Here is a 20,016-nt window from a genome sequence, read left to right on the forward strand (position 1 = left end):
GTTTATACTCTGTAGATATGGTATATACTTTGCACTATTTATAAAGACTGTAGATACTTTAATGTTCTTTCTAATTCTGCAAGTTGAGTTTATTTCATTTATGCACAATATTTTGGAGTTTGGTAACTTACATCCTATGATAATATATACTTTGCATTTGTAATGTGGGTAAAATTAGACATAAAATTAGCAAGTCTGTTTTGTTCTTGTAATAAAATAACTTATTCTGTTTGCAATGATGACTTTTCTTGTTAAAGCAATACAAATCTGAAAGAAAAACGTTAATTCCAACTCCGGAAGTATCTTAATTAAAGACTTACTAAAAGTTAACCTGCTCTAAATTTCCCTTTTATAGGTTTGAGTAAAAGGTGTTTATAACAGTTTTATATTCTAATTACATAATATGTTTTGGGGGCTATTTGAAATGAATTTAAAGCATTATATTCGTTGGTCTGCTTAAACTTTCCTAGCGGCCAATACTGAGAGTCTCCTATAGAAATAGCATCGCTGAACTGAAATTCTCCAGAATAAAAATTAGGGATCCAAAAAGATCAACCATAGTGAATCACCCTAAAGTATTTTCTCAAATAACTGCAATGAAAACCGAAGTAAAAATAAAACAGACGGTCACAAGGGCTTTGAATTGAAGTTTTCAACTCCTGTGCACGGAGGAGTGTCTGCCAGGAGATGTTGACCTTTTCATATCTTGTTCTCATCGGTTCTCCACCTTAAGCCAACGGTCAGTGCTAAGCCGGTCACTGAGTGACATTGGTAATAATTTCTGTCAGATAAGGATCAAACATTACCAAGAAGAAAGATCTGGTCGGGGGGGAAAAAATGGTTTTAATAGTATCAGATTCAAGACTGGAGGCGGAGGGGACTGGAAAATACAGAAGTTTCATCGGATTGTTGAAAGCAAATTTAGCTACCTAATGTTCAGGACCCTTCTTTTTGGAGCCTCACAAGGCTGCCGAGTTTTGTATATGCTGTTTTTACTCCTTTGCAAACAGAAAATAAAGAGATCCAATTTCAAACGAAAAAAAAGAAAAAGCGAACGCATCCCAGTGCGCTCTGTACTTCCGCCGCCCGGGACCCGGCGTCTTCCGCGCTCGGGCTGCGGGGCCGAAGCCCGGCTGGGCTCGGGGCGGGGACGGCGGCTCCGAGGCCAGTGGGACCGACTCTCGGGAAGTCCCTGCCGCCTCGGCGGAGCCCGCTCCCAGGGCTCGGCGGCGACTCGGCCCGGGGCGCCCGACCCAGGACCCCGGACCCTCCCCGCGGCGCGCTCCGAAACACCTCGAGCCGCGGCCGGGCTGAGCGCCGCGCCCCCGGGAGGCCGAGGGGCTGGGCCCTGGCGCCCGCGCCCTCCTCCAGGACGGCGGCCCGGGCTTCGCTGCCCGAGGGCCGGGGAGCCAGGTGTCGGCGGCCGGCTCCTTGCTCGACCCGCCGTCGCCCGGGGCGCCCCAACCAGGGGAGGAGTTCCCAAATCCCGCTTGCCCCGCGGGTCTTGGGGCGTGGACGCAGAATCCTTGTAGCTGAAAGGAATAATCAAATATTTATCAGATTTCCTGCAAGACGCTTCACAGAATATACTTCTTATCTGGTCGGAAATTTGCCAAAAAGCCATAAATAATTGAGACAGCTGTGATTAACCTTCCAGAAACCATACCAGAATTCGCAATTAAACATTTAATTGAATGGTCTCATTTGGCCCCCTCGTCCGGGAGGGGAGAGGGTTTGTTTGAGACAAACCCCGGCTCCACCCGGCTGGGGAGCCTGCGAGGATCGGGCCTGGCGCTCCTCTGTGACTCCCGACCCGCGCGGTTTCTGCAGGTCTCAAGTTCCCTCCTTTATTGTGCGCTCCGCAGGGCCAGAGTGATTTAAGCTCTAACTCCCTTGGGTTTTACTACTTCTAAACTCTCCGGGGGTGGGGAGAGAACAGTGCGCAGGTGAGCACAGGCACATCTTGTTCCAATTTGCGGAGACAAGTGCCACCAACTGGCTTTCTCCTGGGGCGGGGGCCACGTCCCGCGTCTCCCGAGGCTCAGGGGCCACAGGTGGACCCGCTGGGCCGAAGCGAAAAGTCTCTGCTGGGTCCAGCCTGTAAACCTGACGACGCGACAGGGCCCAGTCGGAGCAAAGGTAACAATTCTGCCCAGGCTTTAGAGCTCAGAATTTGAGCCAAATAGGTAAAAGCCGCCCGAGGTCCGGGGGCAGCGACATTTGAACGCCCAACGCCGCTGCCCAACCGAATTTCCCGCTCTAGGCGGCAGCTCGCTTTCCCGGAGCTCTACAGGGCTCGTCACACCGGACGCCCAGCAGGAAGCCGCTTTCTGCCGAGTTCCGGAGCCTCTCCCTCCCTACAGGCAATTGGAGGCGCTGTGACCCTCGAACCCTGAATCTAGGTCCGGACCTCGCCTCCTCTACCATCTTTCCTTCCTTCCCCAGGAAGAAAAGCACGTGGGCCATTTTTTCCAGAGCTCCTTGCCAAGCTTTCTGAATTCTTGGGTCTCAATAATCTGGGAAGGGATTACTCCTTCCTCACCATTCCTCTTCTTCCACGTCCCTCTCCCTGCTCCCACGCCCCGAACGAACACTGGGGTCTCCTGCCTTAAACACTGAAACTACTGCCTTGAATATCCTGTTTCCCACTGAGGAATCGCTCAGGCTTCCTGAACTCCTGCCCCTCCGCTCACCCCCTGACCCACTCTCTCACGAGCCCTTGACCTTATGGACCAGGCAGTGCCCCGATCCAAAACATGGCCTCGCCTAGCACTCCAGCCTTTCTGGCATGATTTCTGCCGGGCGCCAAACTTGCTTTATAAATTGAACCACTCCCCCTACACCACTCCACATCTGGATCCCAATGGAGTATTTCTCTGTGCCCTTTGTCTCTCCCATTACTGCTCTCAGCCTAGCTCCATTTATCTGCATCTTCCATGCACAGTCTCCATCAACAAGGTGCTAGTCTGTAATTGGTCACACAATCCTCGTTATTGCACTGAATCCCAGTATCCTGAAGAAAGTTTACCTTTACATCAATCAGACCCATATTTAAAAGCCTCTAATCTTCCCTACATCAGCTTAATAAACTCTCTGAATTTCCTGCTTTTATCACAAGTCCATTGGGAACTCCTCTGCAAATCGTTTATTATTCATTCATTGTTTCCCCTCTCCAGCGTGCTGCTAGTCAACTAATTCTCTTGCTCTCTTTGGTGAATACTTGTATGGGAAAAGACAGCTAGCTAAATGTGTGGCAATTTATGCCCTCCCCCAGACAGCAGCGGCAGAATCTCACATTTTTTAGAGAACAGTCTTAGACAACGTCACATTTAAACCCAGTATTTGCAGCTCTGACAAAACTAAGCTTTAAGCTATTTCATATTCAAAACTGAAAGGCTGATTTCTGTTCCACAACCCATTAAAAATTAAAGTTCGTCGGGAATACTGCCACAGGGACTCTGAATTTCCCAGAATTGTGCAGCCTTTCAATATGTATTAAATTTTGTGGTGTAATAGCCATAAACTTTTCCATCTCTGGGAATCCCTTTCTGCCTCCATTACATAGAGCTATCCAAATTATTAGATAAATCCATTGAGAAAATCGTATTCTAAGGTGAATCTAGTTAAATAACTTACTCCCATTTCCCATCTATGGCCTCTTTGATTGAACTGACTTTTTTTACTACACAGCTGGGTATCTCACTTTAAAAGTTCAGTAAGCATAAAATACAACACTTGTAATTGTTACAGGTAGTTTAATTTACAAGGAAATCCCTACTGTATTACAGAAGATGTTTAAAGATGACCTGGGAACAAGTAAAACATATTTATTAATGTAACTAACTAACCATAGATCTGACACCTCACCAGGGACCGCTGTAATAAGGCTTCAGAGTTAACCCCTTTCCTTGGAAACCCACAAGGAAAACGATGTGCCCCTTTGGGTGGCTAGCAACAAACTACAGGAGAACAGCTTGTGATGTTTCATACAGCAATACACATAGATACAGGTATCCTAATACACAGTAACCACCGTGATCTGCATAATATCCCAATATTCAAAAACAGACACACTCATATAAATATCAAAAAGAGGAATTAGATTTTTGATCTATGGATGGCAAGGGAGGAGGTGACTGTAATTAGATAGGCAGATGTTTCCATTTGTAGCATTAAAACACTGCAGTGTGTTCAAAGCAAAAATTCAGAGCTAATTAACAACCATTAATGAATTTTTTAAAATTCAAGAACCTGTTATTTCCTTTTTAAAAATGACAAAACCCAGTACTCTGGATAAATCAAAAGTTTTCAAAAGTAAGATTTCTTGTAAGTTTAGCCCCCTAATCCAATGGCCAGCCAGAAGGTAAAGGGAAATATCTATAGTTCTGTTTGGGAGGGAATGATCTAAGTTAAGGGAATGAACCCTCAAAGAATCTAACCCTGATTATTAAAACACTTTCTGGGCACTTGAGAGTAAAGCTGGTCCTCATTAACCCTACATATCTCTCCCCTTATCTCTAAGTCTGCAGCACCATTTCCTAAATTCTGAAGAGGGGAAGATTCTCTTTAATTTTTGTGCTAGCATCACCTTGACTTTCAGGAAGTAAAATATAAATGTGGCCCGATCTTCCCACCTCCTCAATTGCCAGCCAGTCTTCCAGCCTCCCATCTCTAATGAGGGGGAAAGGGAGAAACCTGCTGATGGAATTCTGCCATCAGTTCAGCTGAAACATCTACAGCAGCCTCTGGCATCCAATCGGCGCATGGCTTTTCAACAGAAAGCATCGATTCCTCTATCTAGCAACCACAGATGCCCCCTCGGACACATTTTTCCTTACCAGAAGCTACCTGAGCTAAGATTGCAACTATCCCCTACTCAGTAAGGGCATTGCCCTCTTTCAAAACAATGCCTGGACAAAGAAGGAGCTACTTAAGGGTCTTTTAACTTGGAGGGACAAGGAAACCCAATGCCAGAGATTGTTCAAGAGTAGTGGAATCACTGGCAGGCTGGCAGCTTTCTGAGTCCACCAAAAGAGGACTGGTCTGGGAAAAGAATTACCCCAGGCTGCCAAAGGGTTAAATATTTGCGAAGGGTAAAACCTGAGCCTCCCGGTTTTTTGTGCTTGCCCGGGGGCCTGCTGGAGATTCAGTATCTCTTGGTTATTTCCTGCGATCACTAAAGCCAGTTTTCAAGAAAACAAGTCACAGGGGTTTGAAATGTCACACCAAGTGACCTGGGCACGGCATATCCAGGGGCCATTCCCAGCTCCCTCCCACCCGGGCCATCCCCCGCCCCCTGCATTTCGGGTCTGGAAAGAAAATAAACCAAGGACACGCCAGACTGGTTCTGGGTGGACTTATTTTCCCTGGCAGCCTCGATCCTAGCGGGGGCTTGTTGTGGCTCCTTCAGTGTATCGCTTGCAGGTGATGCCAAATGCAGATAAGGAGCCGCCGCACGGCCTTCTCCTCTGTCTAGACGGGGGAATTAATAAATGCAGCGGGATTGATCACGTCGCGCATCCACTCTGGGGACAGCGCCGAGGACGAGCCATCAAGGCCCCCCTGTTCGCCCCGGGGCGCGCGGGCTGGCCTCGCTGCTCGGCGGCAGGGCCCGGGTGGCAGGCGGGTGAGGCGCCCGGGGGTGGGGGTTCGGGCTTCCAGACCCGCGGAAAAAGAAACGCAGGCGGGGGGCCGAGTGCACCCGGCCGAAAGTGGAGCGAGGGTCGAGGGGGACTTGAGGGACGCCAGGCTGGGTCCAGCTGCAGGAGCTGAGGCCAGGTTGAGACGGAAACGCTGGCCCTAGCCAGCCAAACGGCCGCCATCGGAACATCGCAGGTTTCCCGGCCCAAACGGGGTCACCCCACCGCCCCGCGGGCTTCTGCCGCGAAACGCTAAGAGTGGAGAGCCAACAGGGAGCGCGCAGGCTTCCGGGAGGTCCTGGGCTCTCACATGCTTCTCTGGGCCTCGCTGGGCCGCACGGGGCGCACGGAGCACAGGGACCCAGCCCCGCCCCCCGCGCGGCGCCCAATCCCCGCCGGGCCCGCCCCTGTCTGCGCGGGAGCACGCGGGCCAGTGGCGCGCGAGGCGCGGGCACCAGCGGTGGGCCCTGCGCGGAGCCTCATCTTCGTTGAAACAAGCCCCAACCCCAACCTGCCTTCGTCCAGCCCTCCCGCTGCACCAACAGCACACAGGAGCAGCATCGATCGGGTTATTATCTTTTTTTATTAAGATCAAAATATTCGTCCCACTATGAACTGGCTGTCCTCACAATAAATAACAATAACTTACGTTTTGTTCGGCAAAGGCTCACACACTCTGTCCTCCGTCGACCGATAATTTAAAACATTTTCAAGGAAAGTCTCGTTTCTACTTTTTTCCGGCAATCATGCGCTTTGGGGGATTGAGTGCCTGTTCCTTTGGATTGCCCCGTCCTCTTCCCCGCTAGAGCCGGGTCGAGGCCACCTGGGAGCGCGGGGCCGGGCGGCGGCAGGTGCCTGCATCCGCGTGGGCGAGCTCGGGGCTGGGCCGGCGCGGGACCTGACCTGCGCGTTCTCCACGCACGAGTGGGTACGTGGGCGGGGGGGGCGCGGCAATAGAGCGGCGGCGGCCACGCCGAGCGAGGGAGAAGAGATGGCAGAGCTAACGTTAGTAAACCCAAATTCTGGTTTTGTAAAAAGAAAAGTCCTCGGAGCAGGGCTTTCCAGTCTGGTGAAAGCAGGTTGCGTCCCGGCGCTTTTGGCTATCCCGACCGCTTCTCTCAGTCCTCTCTCTTTAAATAGCAATAATAATAATTACAAAGGCGAGAGAGTTTTCGGAGCTGGAATGGCCTGAGCATGGGTAAGTCTCATGCAGGGAGCATGCGAGGTCCGCGGGCTGGCGGGGAAGGGTCCCCCTCACGTTTCCACGGGACTCGGCACCATGCTGTTGGGGGTGTCCGGGAGCTGCGAGGACAGGGAGGTCACGTCGCTGCCGGAGGAGTTGCCTAGGGAGCCAGACTCAGAGAAGGAGACCTGGGGCAGCGGAGACACCGGGAAGGATCGGGTGAAGAAGCGCCCGAGCTGGTTTTCCCGGGCCACCTACTCCCAAAGGTGTCCCTTGGGGACAAGCCACCGGCTGGGAGCAGGCCCTTGGATAAGTCGGCCAGGTCCCCAAGCGCACGCAGGGGTATTAGGGCGGGGCTGCGGGTTGGGTAATCCCTCGACCTCCCCTGCCAGCGCTTTAATCCAGGGAGACCTGGTTTAGAGCGAATTAATGAGCCGGGTGCGGTTGCAGCTACCCACCTCCCCCCAACCCCCAAGCCCCTCATCCCCTGAGAAACCCCCACCCCTTCCCACCTTGGCTAAGTGGCTAAATCCACCCCACCTCCCCCGGAGTCCTGAGTTCCGGGCGGGTAGAGCAGGGCCTCACCAGCTGCTGGAAGGCGGGTTGGTCCAGGTCACTCTGGAGGGCGAACTCGCTGAGCGCTTTCCATGGCGGCTGGTATGTCTGCACCTCAACTGCACTGCCCTGCACGGCGCTCTCGTGACGGATGGGGCTGCCCGCCACCAGGGGCGTCCCGGTCAGTCCCTGCAGGCTCTGCGGGACAAGCAGAAGAGAGGGTGGAAGATGCTCGAATTAGGTCTTGTGTTTCCCGACATCTTTGAGACTGGGGCCCCAGGCACTGGCACGTGATTTGGAGCCTGAAACGGTTTAGGGGAGGCATACCCTTGTCCGCAGCCGAGTGAGCCCGCCTTATCCAGTGCAAATTCCTCGGGCCCAAAACCAGCCACCATAGGCCAGCCTCGGTGCTGGAAGCCAACATGGCAAGGGAACGAACGTGAGGCCTGCGTTCCCATCCCTCTCCAGGTTTGCAGAGGAAAAGTGTTCAAACCGAGTCATGCTGAGAGAAGGACACAACCCGCCCCGACTTGCTGGCTCTGGCAAACATGCCACCTTGAGCTCCGAACTACGCCCCAGACCCCAACTCTGGTCTGCCGCTGGAACTGGGGAAGACCTGACCTCGGATACAGTAATTAAGAAGCCTTCAACCCCAAGGTAAGCCTTGCTCTGAAAGCACCAACACACGCTATTGGGGAGCCCAGTTCCCCCTGGATCTCCCAAGAGCCGGCCCAGAAATGGGCACGCAGATGCCGCAGGGCGAACCCGAGGCTCCACCCGATCCGATCCTCCAGCTCCCAGTCTCTCACCGTCTTGTCATTGTGCTGCTGCTGCTGCAGCTGCTTCATGAGGATGGATTTCTTCTTGTCCTTGCACCGTTTGTTCTGGAACCAGACGCGTATGACCCGCGGGCTCAGGCCGGTCATCTCCACCAGCTGCTCCTTCATGAGCGCGTCGGGCCGCGGGTTAGCGGCGTAGCACGTCCGCAGAGTGTGCAGCTGCTTCTCGTTGAGCACGGTCCGCACGCGGGTTGTCTTCTCGGTCTGTTTGTGCACGTGCGGACGCAGCGAGGGCTGCCGGCCCGATCCCGGGTCTGCAAGGGAGCGAGAGATGAGAGAGTGACCGCCACTCACTCTCCCTGCGCCCGGCCCCGCGGCGGCCGAGTCCTCCGGGGCCCGATTTCGTTTCTCGTTTATTCCGTTTAATTGTTCGTCTTCTCTCCCTTTCCGTCTGTTCGCCCTACCCGGAAAAAGGTGTGCATTTTCGTCCCTTCCCTAGTTCCTCCACAGGGCTCCCCGCAGCGATCTCGCCAGCGCGCAAGCGGGGCGTGGGAGTTCCGAGCTAGGCCTGTGCGGGACGGGAGTGGCCGACCCCCGCTGTGCTTCCTCCACTTACCAGACCCTAGGAATGCCCGCGTGGGTTCCGCGGGACGAGGGAAGCTCTCCGGAAGAAGTCGGAGTTTCAGAGGAAGAGGAAGGAGGCGCGCCCGGGACGCTGGACGGGGAAAGGGTAAGGGGACCCACGCGGACCCCAAGCGCCGCGCTGCCTCGTAATTGGGGGGCTTGTCTCCCGCTCCCGGGTGGCCCCCAAGAGCCCTTCTCCCTGATTCAGAGGCCTCTCGGACAGGGCCAGGCCGTGTGTCGCGAAGGCCTGCCCTGGGGCGCGAGTGGGCCTCCAGGGCCTGGAACGGTTCCTTTCTGCCCGCCCTCGGGCCTCGGCCCGCCGGGTCTCCGCCCTCAAGGCTCCAGGTTCCCTGGCCCAGTGGCCGCCCTCCCGGCCCGAGCGCAGCCGCTGGCACTTTCCTCACTCGGCCTTGGGTTCTCTCAACCCCAGGTTAAGTAGAATCGGGTATTTAGGGCCGGATTCCCGCGGCCCGCAACCCGCAGCAAACAAAAGGGAGCCCCTCCGACACCCGAGACCAGGGTGCCCTCAACACTGGCTTCATCCTGTTTCGCACTCCCATCTGAACCAGGTTTGGATACAAGTCTCACTGTTTCAATTTATATCCTCTTCTGGGCATATCTAGATCTGGATAAATATTTACAAACAGCCCATCTAGCCCAATTTTCTCATTCTATACGGGAATGAAGGGAGGACCAGAGGAAGTGGGAGCACTTCAAGCACACAGCACCCAGAGGCTCAGCCTGGTCTAGAGATTGGTGCTTCAGGTCTGTGGCTACTTGCTGGTAACTGCTCAGCCAGAGTCACTGTTCCTACCCGGTAACCACACACTTAGAACCCAACTCTGGGCATCTCCTGATTAGGACCCAGAGCATCCCCTGAGGTGTATGATCCCTGAGTCCACTGTACGTCCACTCCTTCCCCACCGAGAAACGTTTGGCTAAGTTGTTCATCAAACTGGGCCTCAAAAGACAAATGCAGACACTAGCTCTTTGCTGAGTGGTTAGCCTTCAGAGCTGTCCTTACGGGTGGGCTTCTGGCTGGCTGAACCCACCTCTAGGCTGGGAACTGTATTCCTTACACACATACCCCCAGGCAAACCTATCTTTTCTCTCTGACAACACACGTACTGCTTGAAATTCCGAGTACAAGTTCCACAGACAAAGTCACCACTTCAGATTCCCCGGGATCATTCACCTGCCTGCTCCTACTACTGTGTTCCACATATTCCTGATCACGGAGAACACAATTCCCCACTATTCTGCACACTCATACACACAATCCCGGCTCACATTTACCCACATGCAATTTTTCCCCGTCACACGAACACACACTCAGCCGCGTTCCTAACACAGGGTTCTGAACTCACCCAGAAAACCCCACACTGCAGGCAAACGGAAATACACCCAAGTGACAACTTTTCGTCCGATCACAACCACCCCCCATACGAACACACACCCATGCACTCACTCCCGAGCCGGCGGCGCAGTACCGGGCGCAAGCGGCTTACCTGGCAGATGCAGGCCGCGGGCGCCGGGGAGGGGGCCGGGGCTACGCGGGCTACCGGCTGCAGCGCGCTCGAGCAGAAGGCCGTGGTCGGCGCGGCAGAGCAGCTCGTGCTCCCGCAGCGAGAACTCGTCGCCGGGCAGCAGCTGGCGGCTGCACACGGAACAGCGGAAACACTCGATGTGGTACACGCTGTCCCGCGCCCGCATCACCAGATCGCTGCTGCTGAAGCCCACCTGGCACTTGGCGCACTTGATGCCGAAGAGCCTGCGGGCCCAAGGCACGGGCGGTGGTGTCAGCACGGGGCCTGCGGCCGGCCTCGCCTGCCGGGCTGCTACCCACCCCGGGCACGCGCGCCCAGGACGCTTTGTGGCCCAGAGGGAGGCTGCGGGGACCAGCCCTCGGGGGGTTCCCAGGCCAGGAGGTGTGCGGCGGCACGCGTTCGGGGTTGGGGGCCGTGTTCTGCCCGCGCCGGGGCGCGCGGGCGGCCCGCCATCCTCGAGCCCCGGCCCCAGTGGGCGGTGGCGCCGCCCGGGCTCTCGCGGGCCTCACCTGACGTAGTCCCGCTTGCAGTAGGTCTTCCCGTCTCTCACGAAGCACGTGCACGTCTCGTCCAGGTACTGGCTGCACTCGGCGCACTTGAGGCAGGCGGCGTGCCACTCGAGGTCGGGCGACACCCGCAGGATAAACTGGTCGTGGATCTGACTCCCGCAGCCCACGCACATGGCCGTCCCGGGCTTCTCTGCCGGGGAAGGGCGCGGGGCCCGCGTCAGGCCTGGCTGCCCGGACCCCGGCCGAGGCCGCTCCAGCCCCAACCCAACCCGCTGGCGCTCTCGCTCTCTTTCAAGAATTGCGACCACAAGAAAAAGGAAATGGGCTTTCCATAGGTCCAGACAATTGGAAACGAAAAAACAAAATCTTCTGAATTTGAGAAGGCTTTCTGTCTTCCCCCATCCCCCTCCCCGATTTTTTTCGCTATTACATTCACTTGGACACAGGCGTTTTATCGATATATCTTGTAACTAAAATATAACAAGTCAGTGAGAAGAAAGCGTAAATAGACATTTAAACCCTGCGGACGCCACGCTATCAATACTGGACGGTGATGTTCCGGCATTGCCGTCCGCACACTCCCTCTCACAGCGACTCCCTCCTATCCCAAAACAGACACATCAGCTTTCGGCGGAGTCTCCGCTCATCCTCTGACCTTTCTTAGTTTAAATATCCCAGATCAAGCTAGAGAAATCTTCCTTATTGGAAAGGCCGAAAGACAAGCAAGCAAGCAAACAAACAAAAAAGCCCACATCCCTAAATCAAACCTATTGCCTTAGCGCGAAACAGAAGCAGATTTCACAGCCTGAGGTCAGCCTAGCAGGCTTGAGAAAGAGTGTTTAATTATAAACTAAAACAACAGGATTCCAACGGATAAGCGGTCCTGCAGGAAAATGCATTCGTTTTCTTTTTTTTCTCTCCCAGTGTCCTGTCAAATAGAAGCCACTTGTAGAATCCACTAAACATTCTTCTGCGTTAGAAATATTGCATATTAAGCACACACACTAACAACGCACACACACACAGGAAGACTTACTCTTGGAATGATCCCCCATAGTACCCAGAAAAGGATAATGAAAAATAATATCCACCATGCAGAAAAGAGATGTGCGCAAAGCGTGCGGCCAGGGGCAGAAAGACGAAGGTCGCGCGCCCAGCCTCGGCTCTTTTGCTAACTAACTCCTCCTGCCCCGCGGAGTTGAAGGAGCGATTCCGCACCGGCCCGCACGCAGCATGACGTCAGCACGCATTCGCCCGTGGCCGGAGCTGGGGGCGGGACCTGTGGCGTCACGAAGCTTCCCCAGAACCGCTGGGGATGCAGGGGAGGTGTTGGGGACCTGGGGGCTGATGGGCGGGGTAGATTGGGTGGAAGGCGGGGGTGACGGAGGATTGGCTGGGAGGAAATGGGCTAACCCTGATTGGCCCAGAGTGAACAATGGAGCGCAGCCCCCCGCCCCTGAAATGTACAAGGATCCTCACTCTGGAGCTGGGTCGGGCTATCCCGGCTGGACCTTGTGTCACCGCTGAGCTGTCTCTGCTGCCGCCGCAGCTCTGAACTTCCTCTTGGACTTGCGGTGCGGTCTCCCCAGGCGCGCTCGAGCAGGGTGATGGATACCTGGGGGAGTGAAGTGGGGCCTGTCCTTTAGATGCTCCCTTGTTTCATTAAAAAAAAAAAAATCCACTCTCTTAGGACGAGAGCTGGGGGGAAGGGTGGTCTGTTTGGACAAGACCTTCAACCGTCCAGCCGGTCACCGTTCTCCTCTCAGGCGCCTTTGTTCTCAGGGTCCAAGCTAGAGAGAGAGGTTAAGGGTTTGGATAAACTCTGTTTAGACTTCCCCACCCGTCCGCCTGTGGAAAACTTCTCCCAGTTGGAGCGTTAGGTGGGTAACGCCAGAACGTAGAATCCGAAGACGATCACCGGATCCAGATTCGAGCCTTGACTTGCATTTGGGGCGGGAGTGTAATTTGACACGGACTCCCCCATTCTTTCCCCACTCGAATAGCACAGCTCCTTCTAGGAACAAGGCTGGGGTCGAATGTGTGTCTCACTTCCAGAATAAATGATATTTATAAACTCTTCTGTTTTATTTCACAAACCAACTGCAACGCAAATAATCAGAAACAAATGTGGCGCGCGGGGTAATTTACTATCTGTGTAGCGGCTTGTCGTTCCTTAGAAAACCCGCGACTTCTGAGCAGAGTCCAGGCATTTTTCTTTCAAAGAAATCTCTGTGGGTTTTGTTTGAAAGGGTTCAAGAACTGGCCCATGAATTATAAATAACATTTATCCAACCATGGTGGCTGTCGTTGTTTTCCCATTAAAAGGTGTACCAAGAACTTGGTGCGCGATGGGACGCAGGTGGGCGCCTGGGAATAAAATGTCTCCACGGGAACCCCAGATCCCGGCCCAAGTCGGCCTGAGGGCGCGGTCGAGCTCGGCGGCCCTTCTGCTAAAAACCTAGGGCTGGTTGGCCTCGCACTCTGGGCTGCTCGCCGGGAAATGGGTGCAGCCAAGCGCGAAAGGAGAGGCTTTGCGCAGAGCTGGGGCTAGGCCCTCAGCGCACACTGAACTCACTACTGGATGACGGCCCGCCACCCAGCGCTGTGCTGAGCGCTTCACGTGGTGGCCCCGTCGGTCTTGAAGGCTTTTAACCACTGCCACTACCTTTGGAACGCCTGGTCTTTCTCACCCGTCTGGTTCTTCAGTACAGTTTACCAGCCGCTGTGCCAACAGGCCATTTCTTGCGTCTTTGGCCACTAGTGCCCCAAACAGCGCTCGCCCTGAGTGTGTGTGGAGCATGTCGGGGTGGGGACAATGCTGCATGTCTATGAAAATAAACGGGGTTGAGGAGCGAGGGGACGGGTATGGGTGGGTATGTCTGCGCCAGGCCACTCTGTGACCTCAGGCATTTTATTTTACTTCTCTGACCCTCGGTTTACTCATCTGTAAAATGAGGGATAAAAATAATATCTACCTCTACTATTGTAAGGATTAAAGCATTCTCTGGAAAAGGCTTAGAACAATATCTGGAGCATAATAAGTGCAATACATGGTAACTATGATAATCACAATTATGGCTGTATCTTTGTGTTGGGAGCCTCTATGTATGCTGTGCCTTTCCTGCGTGCAGTGCCTGCGTGCCTCTGGGCGTGGAGGGGAGGTCTACGTATATCTGTGCATGTGTCATCTGATGATTTCTTTGGGCATTTCCATGTGTGCTTGTTCTGTGTGTATCTCCTGTGGGGATGGAGGATCAGAAACTGTGGACTGAGTGCAGAATTTGTGTACAAATGATGTCTGTGTATCTGGGTGCCGTCTCAGAATGGGGAGGAGGTTTGTGGTAGGCGTGCTTTCCTAGTGAACTAGGAGGTGCTCCTGGCCGGCTGGCCTCTCTCTCCAGCCACTCTGGGCCTGGCCAGACTGTCAGCACCCAACTAGGAGCAAGCAAATCAATTAACTCAATGGCACAGGCGGCCAGGAGGGGGAGGCTCTGTGTTGGAATCCTAGGTCCAGACTTTTAACACTCTCCTGCCAAGAGGAGAAATTCCTCCTTACCAGAAAAAAGCCAATTCTTTGAGACCCTATTAGGGAGGAGGGGGGAGGTGGTGATTTCTCCTGAGATGTCAGGTAGCTGGGTCAAGAACTAATATTTCTTTAGTCTCCATCATGTGCAAAGCCCCTGTTATTAGCCTATTAGGTCTTTACCGCAATGTTATGAAGTGGGTAGTATTAGACTCATTTAGTCCGTGAGGAAACTGAGGCTTAGGGAGGTGACGTGATTGCTTCTGGTCACAGGGTTAGTCAGAGCTGGCATTCAAAGCAGGTCTGCCTGGCTCCATCTCCCTTGCTTCTTTCACTGTGCGGTTGAAGACCCACATGGGTGTGGTTCCATCACTCACCAGCTTCACTTGTCTGGAGCTGTAAAACCACGGACCGGTTTCAGGATCCCTCCGTGTGGGTCTCCTGAGTCACAGCCATCCTTGGGAGACCAGCACTGGAGTGAGAGCAGTGGAAATCCTCTTCCTCCGGCACAGCCACAAGGCACCATTGATCTGGCCCTGCCCTGGTTCTCTGCTTCCTGGCTGCTCCCAGTGTCCCCTTCTCCATGTCCCAGGCTACAGCACACGGGAGATCTGGGAGCTTCCTTTCCTGGGCTTTAGATCACTCTCTGTCCTTACTGGGAATAGCAGCTTGAGCTCCATAGCTCTGTATTATCCCATAAAACTAGTCCCAGGGGCTTCCCTTGTGGCGCAGTGGTTGAGAGTCCGCCTGCCGATGCAGGGGACACGGGTTCGTGCCCCGGTCTGGGAGGATCCCACGTGCCGCGGAGCGGCTGGGCCCGTGAGCCATGGCCGCTGAGCCTGCGCGTCCGGAGCCTGTGCTCCAGAACAGGAGAGGCCCCAACAGTGAGAGGCCCATGTACCGCAAAAAAAACAAAAAAACAAAAAAAACAAAAAACTAGCCCCGGCTATGACCCTCTTCCTGAGAAGACTGCAGAAGCACAAAGAAGTCTCTCTGGATTCCTTCTCCCCAAACCTCCCCCCACCCCATCTCTGTTGCCTTAAACTCTACTCACAATTCCCCTGAAAGATAGGCTTACTGTGCAGAAATCCTTGAGAAATCACAGAACAGGTGGTCATTCACGATACACGGATAGCAGCTCCTACCCTGGGAACAAGTCCTGAAAGAAAGAGCAGGAAAGCACTAGGCATGGGGCCAGGGCCTAGGACAGATCAAAGAGCAGGCCAGGTCACCTAAAGCAAACCAGGCTTTATTATTTTACTGTTTTGCTTAGTCAATCCTCCGTTCTTCCTGCCTTCTAGAACTCTAGAACGAAAACGCTGGAAGACCCTTAGGAGACTTTCTCTTTCAGACCCTTGTTTGACAGAGAAAAATCTGCAGCCCAGAGAGGTGGTCATCCTCCCCCAGCCTGCCCGTCCTCAAGCTCAGAGCCCCCAGACACCTCCTACAGGCCCACATGTGCGCACACGCGCTCCATTTCCTTCCCCACTAACCGCCTTGCTGTTCTTACCCACTCAGGAGAGCTTTACCTGCCAGGAGATGTTTTATCTCCTATTTGTCATGGAAATGCATATGTGGGAAGGAATGTGGGGCTTAACCTATATCTCCAGTATCATCATCATCGTCATGGCTAACATATAGGACTCTCACTTGGGGCCACCTTCACACACATGACTGCCTATATGCTCACAACAATTTCAGGAAGGAGTTACTATTGTTAAAATTATCCTCATTTCACAGATAAGGACACTGAGGCTTGGAGACGTTAAGTAATTTGTCCCAGGTTACATAGCTGGTGGAGCCAGGCTCTCTGCCTCCGGAGCTTGCTGGTGGAATCATTACACTGTCTTGCATCTGGATCACTCACAAAGGGCATGTCACAGGCATAGTGCCCACCCAACACAAAGGAAGCTGTTGCCAGTGATGGGAGCATTAATCCCACCGTGAGTGTCAGAGAGGAAACTGAGGGCCAATGACCTGTCATCTAGCATATAAGTGACAGAAATGGAGCTGGAAGCCAAGTCCCCTGACCCAGACCAGGGGTCTTCCTGCTGGAGTCCTTTAGGATGGGATTCTGTTACTGCCCACCTGAGGACCAGGCCTCCTCCTCTGCCTCCTGCCTCCATCCCCCTCCCACCCCACGACCTTGGCCTCTACTCATCTCCAAAGGCAGTTGGAGACATTGTACAGAATTGGCCAGAAAGGGTCTCAGCATCCCCATCATCACCGCCATAGGCTTCTGAGGGTTCGACTTTGGGGGAGTTGGGGACCATGTTTCAGAGACAGCAACTAAGGCCCAGGAAGAGAAAGAAACTTGGCAAATCAGATTCAGACTCCAGGCCTCCAATATCCAAGCCCGTCCTCTCTCCCCAGGCTCTCTTGCCTGACCCACACCAACTTCCTTTGAGCAAACAGGTATCCAGTGACACTGCAGGGTCCCTCTCCCTCTTTCCTGAGCCCCTTTCTCCCTCCCTAACATTCACTGAGCACTTGCTGCAGTCCAGGCCCTGGGCTAAGCAATCGTAGAAGGTCTCATTTAAAGCTCCCAACAACCCACAGGGCAGGATGGGCTACAGAATTTGCAGATACCTGTGCAAAATGAAATGCGGGGCCCCTCGCTCAAAAATTAGTAACAATTTCAAGACGGCAATGGCAGAGCATGAAACCAAGCATGGGGCCCCATGGACTGTACCGGTTGCATCCCATGAAGCCAACTCTGCCTCTGAGGCATTGAGGCAGGTCAGGTCCTCTTACCATCTTCCAGCAGCTCAGAAATGAATAAATTAATAACCTTCACGAGTTAATACAACTAGTAAGAGCTGGGACTGAGACTCAAGCCCACTAGTTATGAACTTGTGCTACTTGAGTCTATCCAGATGGGAATGAACTTGTCTGTTTGTTTGTTACTTTGTTTATAGTGGACATGTGCCAGGGTCATTCTGTATTAAGAAACCCACAGTCTCTAGCACTCTTTTCCTTGCGGGATCAATATGGTCATTACAGAAGGATGAGAAAAATTAACCCTTTAATAAAAAAACAACACGTGGGAGCCTTTGTTTCTTTCCAAAGCACACCCTGGTAGCCACAGGGATAAACCGCCATGCCCAGATCTCAGGAAGGTTGGGGGGGGGGGGTGGGTAATAGGAAGGGGCTGTGCTGATGCCTTTTGGGACAGTTGCATTTTCCCCATCTTTCCAGAAGGGGGAGCCCCAGCTGGCTCAGTGTGGCCTGGGAGTGGTTCTGAGCAGCCTGACCCAGGGCACTGGCATTCCTGGCTGCTTCTGCCAGCCTGCAGACTCACAGGGCCTACCTTCTAGGGTTCGGTTTTTTTCTATCACTATCCCTCCCCTTGCCGAGATCTGGATACTGGGCAAAATGAGAAAGAAAGGGAAGGAAGGAAAGAGGGAGAGACTGAGCTCCAAAAGGAATAGATTAACCAAACCAGGATTGGGTGGTTTTGCAGAGAGGCCAGTCTCTTGCCAAATGGGCCAGGCTTGGGGCTGGGGCCCTGGTTGGACAAGGTGCCTTCACTGAAACAAGGCAGCCCGGTAGAGAGAAGAGAAAGATGGTGGTAGGTGACACAGAGTCTCTCCTTGATCAGACTTTAGCCAGCCTCCTCTAAGCGCTTTCTCAACTAGACCTCTGTCTTAGCCTATGAAGATTTGAGCAAAACACTAGCATAGTTTATAACGTCTCAATGCCACATCCCTAGGATGACCCCAGCCCCGCTTAAAGTGCTTACCTGAAAAAAGCTCAAGGTTGCAAAAGAATTTACTTTTTGTTCCATCCAAAACCTTAAGATAGGGCCAGTGTCTCCCAGCCTCTGTGGGAGGGTAGGAGCCTACCTCGGATAAGCAGCAGTTAGCAAACCCCGATGGATTTCTCACAGACCAACCCCTGATTCCTGCCTTTTATAATTTATCACTTTGCTGACTCTTCTGAGCCCCCACTCATCCCCCTCCCTGTTCCCTCATTCTCCCTTTACAATTCCCATCACCTCCGTACAAGTCGAAGTTGAGTTCGGTTCATGCGGGACTCTTCTCCCTGTTGCAATAGATATTACTAATTAAAATGTGTCCTTGCCACTTTACCTAGTGTCCAGCTTTGTTCACCTTTGGCTTAGGGTCAGCAATGGGACGAGGGCTACCACAGAGCTGAGAACCAGAGCTGCAACAGGAACACCAAGGAGGGAGCCCAGAACGGGATGACTGGAAAGGCTTCTTGGAGCCCACGGCAAATCATCTGAGCCCTGTAGGGTGAGTATGATTCTTCCAGGCAGAAAAGGAGCAGGAAGGTCTGCTTGGAAGAGGGAACAGTCTCGAAGACAGAGGGAGGAGATGAGTGAGTTGAGTGCATTTTGGGGAAAATGTGAGCAGCTGAGAGAGGCCGGAATGAATCAGGGCAGTGGCACAGGTAAAGCCCAGGAGAGACAGGGAAGACCCCTGGAGCCACCCAAGGCAAGTCCGTGGGGCTGGACTCCCACAGAGGAGTCAGCGTGAGCGAAAGACTGAAAGGGAAGCTCGTGTCAGACAGTGGGAAGCCTCAGACTTCCACTGAGGAGTATGAGGGACTCTCTTGGCAAAGGAGAACCTCCAGGATCCTGTTGTTGTACTGAAGAGATTCAGACGGGAAAATGGCAAGAACATAGCTGTGCTGCGGGAAAATTAACACGTGGGTAAGTCAAGCGAGGCAAGAGGTAACAAGATCGTGAGTTAGGAGTGGGGGCGGGGCACGAAGGGAGAAACCCTCTGGCAGGCTCCTCTCTCCACCTAGAAACCTAGAAAAGGCAGGAGAGAGGCTGGTCTGAGGGAGGGGTGGCTGGTGATCAGTTGCTCGCAACAATCTCCATGGGGTGAAGGGAAGAAGGAGGGAAAGAATACCACTCACTTGTAACTTACTTGTTGAAGATACTGAAAAATACGTCTGGTTTGAGATACAGACACCAACATTGTGGGGAACAATCCTGCTTTGTGAGTTGTATCCTTCTGGGGTGGGAGTGACTTCGGGCTTTCTCTGCCATGCTCCAGCACCTGCGGGTCTGAGAACGTGGGCGCGATGTTAGAATTGCCCGAACTCATGTGGTCCTAGCATTTCCCTTGAGCGGTATTTCTTTTCTTTTCTTTTCCTTTTTAAATAAATTTATTTATTTTATCTTTGGCTGCGTTGGGTCTTCGTTGCTGCGCGCAGGCTTTCTCTAGTTGTGGCGACCAGGGGCTGCTCTTCGTTTTGGTGCACGGGCTTCTCACTGCGGTGGCTTCTCTTGTTGCAGAGCACGGGCTCTAGGCATGCGGGCTTCAGTAGTTGTGGTGCTCAGGCTCAATAGTTGTGGCTCGTGGGCTCTAGAGCACAGGCTCAGTAGTTGTGGCGTGCGGGCTTAGTTGCTCCGCAGCATGTGGGATCTTCCTGGACCAGGGCTCGAACCCATGTGCCTTGCGTTGGCAGGTGGATTCTTAACCACTGCGCCACCAGGGAAGTCCCTTGAGCGGTATTTCTAGATGCAAATGAGAGGAACAATCAGCTATCAGAGTTCAGTTTGACCTTCCAGCAGGAAAATGGAATATTGTAAAAGGTCCTCCATCCTGCACAAATGTGTGCATGTGTGTGGGTTTAGGTTTTCAGACTTTTGGGGCCAGTTACGGCTCCTTTACCAATCTTAG

The 20,016-nt window shown here is 53.3% G+C and overlaps 1 protein-coding gene across 1 annotated transcript; it reads right to left on the reverse strand.

Annotated features, from left to right (window-relative positions):
• Positions 1-6,202: 6,202 nt before the first annotated feature.
• On the reverse strand, positions 6,203-12,006 carry ISL2 (ISL LIM homeobox 2). The gene is made up of 6 exons (XM_065872383.1): positions 11,873-12,006; positions 10,837-11,026; positions 10,289-10,551; positions 8,187-8,470; positions 7,408-7,575; positions 6,203-7,010 (listed from the first exon to the last, which is right to left on the reverse strand). The coding sequence occupies exons 1-6, from the start codon at positions 11,928-11,930 to the stop codon at positions 6,894-6,896; spliced, it is 1,080 nt and encodes a 359-aa protein (XP_065728455.1). The 5' UTR covers positions 11,931-12,006; the 3' UTR covers positions 6,203-6,893.
• Positions 12,007-20,016: the final 8,010 nt, after the last annotated feature.

The sequence above is a fragment of the Phocoena phocoena genome, chromosome 2 (assembly GCF_963924675.1).
Source record: "Phocoena phocoena chromosome 2, mPhoPho1.1, whole genome shotgun sequence".
NCBI classification, from domain to species: domain Eukaryota; kingdom Metazoa; phylum Chordata; class Mammalia; order Artiodactyla; family Phocoenidae; genus Phocoena; species Phocoena phocoena.

Coding starts and splice junctions, on each gene's coding strand:
- ISL2 (XM_065872383.1), bottom strand. CDS start 11,930: ATGGTGGATATTATTTTTCATTATCCTTTTCTGGGTACTATGGGGGAT. Junction 10,552..10,836: donor TGCAAGCGGGACTACGTCAG/GTGAGGCCCGCG, acceptor TTGGGCCCGCAG/GCTCTTCGGCATCAAGTGCG. Junction 7,576..8,186: donor AGCAGCACAATGACAAGACG/GTGAGAGACTGG, acceptor CTTGTCCCGCAG/AGCCTGCAGGGACTGACCGG.